This window comes from Mesoplodon mirus (genome assembly GCF_964341445.2).
Source record: "Mesoplodon mirus genome assembly, chromosome: 10".
NCBI classification, from domain to species: Eukaryota; Metazoa; Chordata; class Mammalia; order Artiodactyla; family Ziphiidae; genus Mesoplodon; species Mesoplodon mirus.
The window spans coordinates 27,624,661-27,636,181 of record NC_138986.1 but is presented as its reverse complement, the minus strand read 5'-3'; the positions used below and the strand labels follow the sequence as shown (position 1 = coordinate 27,636,181).

The following is an 11,521-nucleotide window of genomic DNA, read 5'->3' as shown; positions in this document are numbered from 1 at the left end:
GTGTCTCCTTAATTTCTCTTTCAGAGTTTTCATCATTAGTGTATAGGAATGCCAGAGATTTCTGTGCATTAATTTTGTATCCTGCTACTTTACCAAATTCATTGATTAGGTCTAGTAGTTTTCTGGTAGCATCTTTAGGATTCTCTATGTATAGTATCATGTCATCTGCAAACAGTGACAGCTTTACTTCTTCTTTTCTGATTTGCATTCCTTTTATTTCTTTTTCTTCTCTGATTGCTGTGGCTAAAACTTCCAAAACTATGTTGAATAATAGCGGTGAGAGTGGGCAACCTTGTCTTGTTCCTGATCTTAGTGGAAATTGTTTCAGTTTTTCACCATTGAGGACGACATTGGCTGTGGGTTTGTCATATATGGCCTTTATTATGTTGAGGTAAGTTCCCTCTATGCCTACTTTCTTCAGGGTTTTTATCATAAATGGGTGTTGAATTTTGTCAAAAGCTTTCTCTGCATCTATTGAGATGATCATATGGTTTTTCTCCTTCAATTTGTTAATATGGTGTATCACATTGATTGATTTGTGTATATTGAAGAATCCTTGCATTCCTGGGATAAACCCCACTTGATCATGGTGTATGATCCTTTTAATGTGCTGTTGGATTCTGTTTGCTAGTATTTTGTTGAGGATTTTTGCATCTATGTTCATCAGTGATATTGGTCTGTAGTTTCCTTTTTTTCTGATGTCTTTGTCTGGTTTTGGTATCAGCATGATGGTGGCCTCATAGAATGAGTTTGGGAGTGTTCCTCCCATTTTCACTTTTAACTGCCATGTAGCACTCCAATGTATGAATAACTTTTATCTGTTTTTTAGCTGAACGTTAAAGTTTCTCTAGTTATCAGTCTAGAGGATGACTTGCTATGTCATAGTGTATGCACATTTCAACTTAGTAAGAATGAAATCTAGTAAGTAATAAGTAGAAATCTAGTAAGATTTTGCCAGTTTTTCTCCAAAGTGGTTCCATCATTTTATACTGCAGCCCACAGTGTGTGAGAAGATCCATTTCTTTACATTTTTGATAAACTTGTTTTTGCCAGATTTCTAAGTTTTGCCAAATCAATGGGCTCAAAATAGGCATCATTTTATCTTTTATTTGCTGGTTCCTGATTATTAGTATGGTTGAATATATTCTCTCTGTTAGTGACCATTCAGATTTCCTCTTCCATGAATTGCTTATGTCCTTTATCCACTTTTCCATTGGATTATTTGTTATTTTCTTATTGATTTGGAGGATTTATTTATACATTCAGGTACTAACCATTTGTCAATCATATACATAAATGTGGTCTATTCTTAAATAACTGATTGTATCTCTGGAGTTTGCCCTGTACAGAAATGTTAACAAGCAAGTTAAAACTGAGATGTAGATAAGAAAGTTGATATTTCCATGAGTCGATGCTTCTGGAAAAGGATTATGAATGCTACTTTTTCATCATTTCCTTATTTGTGCAGAGAGTTCAGAGTTCCCAGGTTCAGAGAGTTAAGTGTAGGCCACCTAGGTTTGTACTTGAAAATGTCTGCTTGATTGCAGAGTAAGTAGCTTAGGATAATTTCAGTACTGAGTAAGAGCCAATTCTGAGAGTGATTAACCTCAGATTACTAGATCTAATAGACTGTGTATCGTCTATCGAAATAGAAACTGTTCGACACTGGGTGCGTCTCTGGCCATGACCTCTCATAGGAGCACACAGAGTCAGCTTGAGGCCAGGGCATGAGGCATGCAGCAACAGTCTGTCCCCAATTTACCTCTCAGATATTTTACTACAAGGAAAATCACTGCTCATGACATAAGTCCCTAGACTCAGGCAATTAAAGAAAACATGAAGAGCAGAATAATATCATGGTGATGTCAGGTTGCATGGACATGTTGCCTTGGGAACCCTGATAGGAAATCTTAAAATAATGATGACTTTCTTTCTATTTCAGAGGTGTGGCGAAATCTTGTTTGAAAACCCTGATCAGAATGTCAAATGTGTTTGCATGCTAGGTAAGAAGTCTTCTCATTTAAAATCTATTAAGTATGCTGATGTCATGTGAGCTTACTGTTGTTCTGTTGCCTTACTGATTGTCTCTTGTTCCATATTGCAGAGGCTAATAGGCTATTTTATAGGTTTATAGACAGCTATAACACATTTATATGTGGAACACTTGATGATAAAGGGTTTGATTTTAATAACTGTCAGTAAGTCAGGAACCATGCTTCTGAGTCTTTCAAATTTTTTCTTGGATCATCAACATCACATAGTATTGGGTGCTTTGTATTCAGGCAACTGTGATGAAAAAGTAAGAAGAATCACATTGTAATTCCTAAACTAGAGATCATATGCTAGGCAAGTAAACTGTTAAGTATTTACACCACAGCACAAAGCCATTACTTACAATGCCTGGGAGGAATATACATGTGAACTAAACTGAAGTCAGCATAACAGTTACCCACACTGCATTTGTAATAAAAATTGCAGCATTATAATGAATAATCATTTGTTCTTGTGGGATGATATATCATCAGTGCCTTTCACAAACTTTTTAATATATAATATTCCGTTAAAAGATGAAGTTGTTATATTTTCCTCATTTTGTAGAGTAGAAAACTAGTACAGAGAATATAAGTGATGCACTTAACCTCAAAATGAGAAATGAGCCAAATCATGATATGAAAGTTTCTAATCTGTAAAAATTTAGGTCTAGTGTTTAGATCTTATTTGAGCCACTAAACTATGTCCAATGAACTTTTAATTAAGTAATTATAGTAATAGAACAAAACAGTAGCATGAATAAATAAAAATAATCCTTAAATTTGACTTTCACCAAAACTTCACCCTAATCCATTCCAACTTTTGAACCATACTTATAGCAAAGAAAAAAATTATTCATTTTAGCTCCTTCCATTTTCTCTGGCTGCCTCATATGTTGGCAGCCTAGGTTATTGGTAAGATGGCTCAAAAGCAGACAGCAAGATAGAGGCAGGGGAACGTCTTGGTAATTTATAATTCAAGATAATCAAGATAATGGAGGCCAACCTAAGACATTCAGAGCTTTGAAGTGTCAAGTCCTTGGTTCACCCCCTCCGGCATTCCCTGTCTACCCACTCACACACCAGGTTTGGGGCCCCTGCCTTGGCCCCAGCTGTGCTTCAGCACAATTGAGATGGAATAGGGAAGAGGGTCACTAGCCAGGCACACCATTTGCAGTTGTCTTCTGTCCCCCCGGTGTCTCCCCAGATCTTTCTGAAAAATACAATTTTTATGCTTTGAGTTGTTTACCTCATGACATCCATGAACAAGTCATCCTCATTAAACTCATACTTCTGGCTCATTACATTCAATGAGACATAAGTGTAAAATTCACCTGAAGTTACTCTGAAGTACTGAATTCAAAGCAATTTTAAGTGAGAGCAAACTATTGTCATATGTGGGCCTTACAGGCAATCATTTCTGTGTTCAGGGGAATAGTTCGTGTTGGATATGAAGGTAAGTAAAGATGTACTGCAGAGCTGGCTACACTGAGTATTTACTATGTATTCCTTAAAATTCTGTTAGAGGGTACAATGTAGACGATGTTAAAAGTACCAAAGTGTAATAAGTGCTGCTTTGTTTTCCTTCACCCTTAAGGAGTTCAACACTGCTAACTCCCATCCCCCTCCTTTTTCTCAATTTAGCCATAAGATCTCTCTCAAATTAAGGTAGACCTCAGAGTTTACAGAACTATATCGAAGGGTACACACCTGTATAGTAAGATGTGTACCTTAAGTAGGTGTAATGAATTGATAACCAAGGGAAGAAGGAAGTGGAAGAGAAATTATCTCTCATTCCACAATGAACCTATGAGGTGTGGCCAATTCCTAAAATGGATTTTATTTTTCAAAGTATAATGAAACTGATGGGTACAAAGAGCCAAGAGTATTTAAAGAAACTGCCTAAAATGATCGATGTTAATTCACTTAGTTCATTTGCTACCTTCTGTCTGGGAGATTCTAAATCCTGGGAAAAGAAACTTTCTAAAAAGAGTTTCTGGGCTTCCCTGGTGGCGCAGTGGTTGAGAGTCCGCCTGCCGATGCAGGGGACACGGGTTCGTGCCCCAGTTCGGGAAGATCCCACATGCTGCGGAGCGGCTGGGCCCGTGAGCCATGGCCGCTGAGCCTGCGCGTCCGGAGCCTGTGCTCCGCAAAGGGAGAGTCCACAGCAGGGAGAGGCCCGCATACAGCAAAAAAAAAAAAAAAAGAGTTCCCGATCAGACTTGGTGCCCTTCTTTCCCTTGTAATTTTACAGTTTGACATTTTCAGTGGCCCTGCTTTTGTTTCGTGTGTGATTCCTTTCGTGCTGATTGGTGTCATATCATTAGAATGTAAGGTCGTGCTTTCTTATCTGCCATGGCTTAGAAAGGGGTGTTCATATTGTCAGGTTTCAGGTTGAAATTTTTTATAAATCATTTCAAGAGATCATCAGTTTTCAAAGGAATAGAATACCATAAGATCAATATTTTATTAACATCTAACATGAGCACAGAGAGACTTGCTTTGTAGTCCAACCTCTGAAAAATTAACTGTGTACTTTCAGAAGTTGCTTCATCTTTCAGACTTCAATTTATAGTTTTTTCTGCAAAGTGGTAATAAAAGTGTCTGTCCCTTCCAGCCCAGGGGTTGTCCTGGTAATACAGAATGTGATGTTCTGTGTGGAGACGTTGCCTGCTGTGATGCCCTAGATATGGTTTATGCATCAATAAAGTAATAAATAAATAATAAACTGAAAATAAGCAGATTGATGATAAACAATAGTAAACAAACAAATAGTAAATTATTTATGACATTAACAGTGTTTAGAAAAGCAATTGAAAAGACAAAACTATGCAAATGCGAGAGCAATTTTAAAAAATATTAAATATGTTCTTCAAAATTTTGTCATACCTCAAAGGCATCATCTAATATTCATTCAAAGGATATTCATTGAGCATCTACTATATGCAAGGTTCTATGCTAGGCACTGGGAATGCAAAGACCAGTGGAGCACAGGCCCTGCACTCAAAGGGTTTACATTCCAGGCAGAGATTCAAGCCCCAAACCCCAAAATCTGCAATGCTAGCTTGAGAGTGACAAATGAGAGAAAAGAAATAACGTGTGTTGGAACTTCAGAAGATGAAAAGAGTACGTACAACTGGGATATGAAGACATGTGGATTGATATGCAAAGACCAAGAAAGAGGTGGCATTCTAGGTAGATACATGACCATTTTTAAAAGCCCAAATACAGGAAAACTGAGGAGTGGAGAAAGAAGTAAGTGTTTCAGGCCACAAGGAGTATAAAAGGATAAACTGGAAAGGAATTTGAGGCCTTATTATAGACAGTTTGACTGTTACCACTGGCTATAAAAAGGACATAAGTACCAAATGAAAGAGCGTTCTGGTCTCTTTTATTTAGTCAGTTAGAGAGCATTTTTTAATTTAGATAGACGGTACTATAGAATATTCTATAAACTAGTTTCTGCGGGGCAGTATTGAGTATAGCTGTTCACCAAATACTTGTGAAATTAAATAATTTTAACCCAATGTATATTTGAAACTGATGGCCTGAATTCTAGGCTTGATTATTTTAGTGAATATTACTTTTTTCTTTTCTCTTTGATATCAGATATCATAGTATTTTATTTAAGAAGTACAATATTGTCATCTTTTATACTGGAAAGAAATTGATATTTTTTCACTTTTTCATCTAATAAAATTGGGAGTTTTTTTATTTTAAAATTTTGCTCTTATCACTGGCATCTGCCTGTGATTTTTGTATGTGGACAATTTTGAGGTCTATACATTTTTTCTTAGAAATTAATACACAGTCTGTTTTAAGGCAAAATAATATCTGTTATCAAAATAGGTCACTACTTTGGTGGCATAGTGGAAAGAACAGGGCATTTAGATATCTGGACCAGCTAAAACCTGTGTGGTCATAGGAAAGTCACTTAAGAGTTATAGATCTCAGTTTATTCCTCCCTAAAGTGGAATAAGAAGTAATAATAACAATATTATTATCTACCTTATTAGGTTTGTTGATCAGATAATGCAACAAATATTAAAGTATTCAGTAAACTGTTAGAAGTCCTAGAAATATAAATAATATTTTATTGATACTAATAATGAAAATGTTCTAAGTTCTTGCATTTAATTTAATATTAGTAGTATTTTTTATGCAAACTGACAGCTTTGATATACTTTCAATATTAAACTGTTTCAGTTTGCTTCAAGTGAATAGATATTTTCAAGTACATGTTTGCAATCTAGAAATAAGCATATTATCATCATAGGTTATTAAAGAAAGATTATTGTAAGAACTATTTTATGTGCACTTTATAAAAGTGAAGGTCTATGTTCAAAGACAAAAGCTTTCAAGTTGCTTAACTTTGATTTACTGAGATTAAAATGCCTTGGGAATTTGAATTAATTTTTAAAAATTTCTATTGGAGTACAGTTGCTTTACGATGTTCTGTTAGTTTCTGTTGTACAGCAAAGTGAATCAGCTATACGTATACATATATCCCCTCCTTTTTGGATTACCTTCCCATTTAGATCACCACAGAGCATTGAGTAGAGTTCCCTGTGCTGTACAGTAGGTTCTCATTAGTTATCTATTGTATACATAGTAGTGTATATATGTCAATCCCAATCTCCCAATTCATCCCACTGCCCCCTTTCCCCACTTGGTGTCCATACGTTTGCTCCCTATGTCCGTGTCTTTATTTCTGCTTTGCAGATAGGTTCATCTGTATCATTTTTCTAGATTCCAGATATATGCATTAATATATGATATTTGTTTTTCTTTTTCTGACTACTTCATTCTGTATGACAGTCTCTAGTTCTATCCACATCTCTGCAAATGGCACAATTTCATTCCTTCTTATGGCTGAGTAATACTCCATTGTATATATGTACCACATCTTCTTTATCCATTCCTCTGTTGATGGACATTTAGTTTGCTTCCATGTCCTGGCTATTGTAAATGGTGCTGCAGTAAACATTGTGGCGCATGTATCTTTTGGAATTATGGTTTTCTCCAGGTATATGCCCAGGAATGGGATTGCTAGGTCACATGGTAGTTCTTTTTTTAGTTTTTTAAGGAACCTCCATCTGTTCTCCATAGTGGCTGTATCAATTTACATTCCCACTAATTAATTTTGTCTTACACTTACGAAGCACTTCATTCTTATCATGTGAGTACATCATTTCACTCCTATATGCGTGTCCAAGGATGATATTTTCTAACTCTAAAAGAGAACAAATTGAAACTTGGACATTCCCGAGGGAGGGCAGAGACGGCGTTATCCTCATCTCTCACCCAGGTCCCGGCCTTGTTTAACTTTTCAATGCACTCATCACCAAATGATGTATTTTATATTCGTTTGTTCATCGCTCTCTCCCAGTCTCACTGCACCACACACCCATATATACAGAATGTAAATGTAAATATCATGAAAACAAGGAATTAGTGTATTTACTGCTAAGAGTCCAGCATCTGGAAGAGGGTCCAGCCACCTAGCCCCTCACTGGAGCTTAATATTTGCTGAAGAGATACATGCTGATGCATTTGTCAAAACAGCACAATTGTCTGTAAAGCATGGCCCAGAAGTGCCAAAGACTGATAGGTATAGCATTTAAAACCCTCTGCTAACTCAGCCAAGGAATGGGTCAGCTCCTATTTGAACTAAGTGGGAGTTTCCCAAGCATACTACTCTGGGTTACAGGATGAGAAATACATAGTTCTCTACAAATAGACAATTAGAACATATCCTTAAAATATAGGTGATTATCAATTATTTCTTGAGCACTACTCTATGCCTACCCCTCTACTAGTGTTACTCTGAAAGTTGAGTAATAGTGAGCTAAGTAGAATCCCTGTCACCACCCTTTATTCTGCAGCTGGAACACTGGGTTAGGAAAACAGGAGGAGAATTATTATTTCGTCTTCTCTATATTTACAAGAACATACAAAGTATTATTTCACCCTGAGGTTTATTGTTTAAAAGGCTTTTACATTCTCTTGCTACCTTTCAAAAATTTTTATTTGGAAATCAATATTGTCTTGCATAAGGAAAATAAGTTTGCTAGTTTCACAGTTGTTTTTTGGAATGTGGCAGCATTTCCACAGCAACCAAACACCACACTTTTGTTTGCAGCTGAAAACCAGAACTCAGATAAGAGCTAGCTGCAGAACAACAACACAAGCAAAGGTCAAACTATCAGAACTGAAGTTATCAAACCCCAAAACTATAAATGTGCCAGTCTTGTAGTAGCTTCATTTTCGGTCTGAAGGAAGAGAAAATGAGACCTATCATCCTTTGCACAAAGCTACACTTCAAAAAAATTATTCAACCAACCAACATTTATAGGTACATACTGTGTGCCAGCGTAGGGATGTGAAGACATTGAAGTTCTGGTTCCTACCCTCAGGAAGCTCCCAATCCAGTGGGTCATGGACAACGACACAGGCAATGACAACATAGCATGAGAAACCATAAAAGGATGGGCCAGGGTGTTATGGGAGGGAGAAGGGTGTCAGGACAGGTCTGTGCAAGTGGTGATAAGGAGCTGAGTGTCAAAGAGAAGCAGCTCACAGCCCTGTGAGGCTGGAAGAGGGCAGCCTGCTGTGAAAGGCATTGGCAATTCTAGGTAACAGGAGCAGCAGGTACAGGATGTTTAATGTGACCAGTTAGAGAAACTGGAAGTCAGTATACCTGGAGAACAGAATAAGAGGAAAGAAATGATAAGATAATCAGTGTGGAGAGGAAGGTGGGGCAGATTATAAGGGGTCTTATAACAGGGTAAAGACCATTTAGGGGATGTTTAAGCAGGGGAGCTACAATGTGAAATACAGGTTTTAGAGGGCTCACCTGGTCAGAATAGAGAATGCACTGGAGGAGGACAAGACTGAAGAAAGAAACCAGCTTAAGGAACTGCAGCAATAATTAGGAAAGAAATGATGAGTCTGTGCCTGAACTAAGACAATGTCAGGGAGGACAGAAGGTATGAGATTCAGCAGACTTTGAAAGAGGATGACAGGACTTTACAATGGAGTGAAAGTAGGAAATACAGCTAAGTAGATAGAGAACAGATAGAGGTGTGTTTCCCCCCACCTACTCCCAGTGGAGAGTATTCGAGAATCAGATTTGCAATTGGGGGAAATGATGAGTTAAATTTGGGCACAATACACTGAGATGCCCAAGGACTTCTCAGGTGCAGAAGGGAGTCTGGAGCTCAGGAGAGTGATCTGCTGGTAGGCAGTGGTGACTACATATCAACGATGATGACACCCTGGGGAAGGCGAGGAGTGAGATGGAGATGCACCTTAGAACACCTGGAAGCATCACTAGAGAGTTGGGCAGGTTCAAGAGGAGTCTAAAGAAGCCTAAATAGGTAGGAGATTAAGATTAAGAGAAACAGAAGGAAAAACAGAATGCTATCATCTTGGTCAAGAGGAAAGACTTTCAAAGGAAGGTCATGCTAAAAATGTGAAATACCATAGAGGTCAAATGAGATCAAGCCTAAAAGGTGTTCTTGGACTGAGCAACCTGAAGGTAATATAATATCAGCAAAAGCATAACTAGTGGAAGGGCGAAGGGTCAGGAGGATAGCATGGAGCTAAATAAAGAGAACCGAGGAGGGGTGCTACTCTCTCAGGAAATTTGTCTTAGAAAGGAAGGTGGGTAATCTGACAGTGCCTGGAAGGAGTTCTCAAGATGGGAAAGGTTTGAGGATATTTTGATGCAGAGAGGAAAGAGCAAGTAGAGGAAGTGGTTGGATATTTCTGAAGAGAAAGAGAGTAATTGTGAGCCTTAAACCCCCCTCACACTGTGACCAGGAAAAGGTGGTGATGGTGGACAAGGAAGTGTAAGGATAGAGACACATCTCTCAGGGTGACACATATCTGAGGGCAGAAACTGAGACTAATCCATCTAACTGTTTCCCTTCTTTCTAAGAAGAAAGCATGATATTCTGAGGAGAGTAAGGAGAGTAGCGGAGGCAAGCAGAAAGTGGTAGGTGAAGGTCTGAAATTAATGAAGGAAATGAGACAGAACCGACTCAAGAGGGGTAAATGGGTAATTATTTGAAGCAGTTCTAAGGTTAGAATTTATGAACTAATGTCCACTCACTAAAAATAAAATGTAAAACACAAGCTATGTATTCCAACACGCATTTCAGAAAGTAATTGCTCCCTGTTCACGGACACCCTACCCTTTTCTCCTTTAGATGCCTGCTTCTCCTGCAATGGTCAGGGGGCTGCCTTCCTTGACCCTAATTCACAAGACCCTCTCTCTCATACTGCAAATATTGAATTATTTCTCCACTCCTCCATCTAGCCTGCATATTTCAAGGGAGCAGGTGTCCATTTTATTTAAATATCTTTGTGTCCCTAGCACGCAGAATTGGCCTAAAACTCAAAAAAAGCACCCAAAAAGTTCAGAAGGAAGATAGAAGAAAAGTGTAACGTTCTGTATTCTCCTCTTAAGTCCTCCTCTGACCTCGTGGTGCGTCAAGAACTCTCTCTTCTGACTTGTCTGCCGTAAAGGGGAGGCCTCCACCTGTACTTCCCAGTTGTCAAGGAGACCAAAGGTGCTAAGCCATTTGAGCTCTGACAGTACCAGTGTCTCCTGAGCTGGGCCCACCCCTGGCCAATCACATCCAAGCTCCCTCTTCCTCCTCAGCTGCTCCTTCTCCGGCTCACTTTCCCCTCTCACAAATTTCATTCAAAGGCTTTTTGCTCTCAGGATGAGTCCCCCTAGGAATCCTTGTATACATCAAACTGCATTTTTTATAATGTTCCAGAGACAATGTTACCTCTGTTTTGACCCAGAAACAATGTTGGGCTTTTTGCTGGAAGGACTACAGATTATAATTGTATTTCACTGTAATATTTAAATCTTTTTAACAGACAAATTATTCATGATAGCTAGCTATTCAGCATGGCTTAAGAGGTCCCAACTTGTCAATCTCAAACCACCTGCCTTGCCAGCTGTAGCATATAATATTTTCTGATGTATATAGATTATAAACATTCACAAATATAGAAATTTTCAAAGAATGAGACAATGTAATATATATTATAAAAGATATACCAAAAGATAATTTTAGATGAAATAAATGTTTGCTCCCATTATATCAATTGCTGTCTTTGAGCTATAAGATTTTGTCATATCTAAATGTCAAAAGATATTTTATTAACTTGCCAGGATATCAGTTCCAACGAGACAGCTAACTGGTGGTAAAGAAAGCTCAGTTTCCATAAGCCCAAAGCTTTTACACTGACAGATAAATGCAAATTTTCAACTTTTGTGAAGCTAGCTTGGACACTATCAAAATTAATTACTGATTTTTTTACTGCAAAAATCTTAAAGGCAAATGTAAAGGTATGTTATATATAACAATAAGCAAATGCAAAGAATTTGCTTTTGCCTACGTTTGGGTAGTCAACCACATATGCATTTACTACATTTGTTGTATAGTCAACATTTAAAATGTTTTATGGCG

General features: G+C 37.8%; 1 protein-coding gene across 1 annotated transcript in view; it reads left to right on the top strand.

The window, feature by feature from the left end:
* Positions 1 to 1,921: 1,921 nt before the first annotated feature.
* PDE7B (phosphodiesterase 7B) overlaps positions 1,922 to 11,521 on the top strand; it is a gene marked incomplete at both ends in the record, with an annotated part of 216,074 nt that continues 206,474 nt past the window's right edge. Inside the window, one exon of the mRNA XM_082634096.1 lies at positions 1,922 to 2,003. Within this exon, the coding sequence (XP_082490222.1) occupies positions 1,922 to 2,003 (82 nt within the window). The remainder of the gene's footprint in view (positions 2,004 to 11,521) is intronic.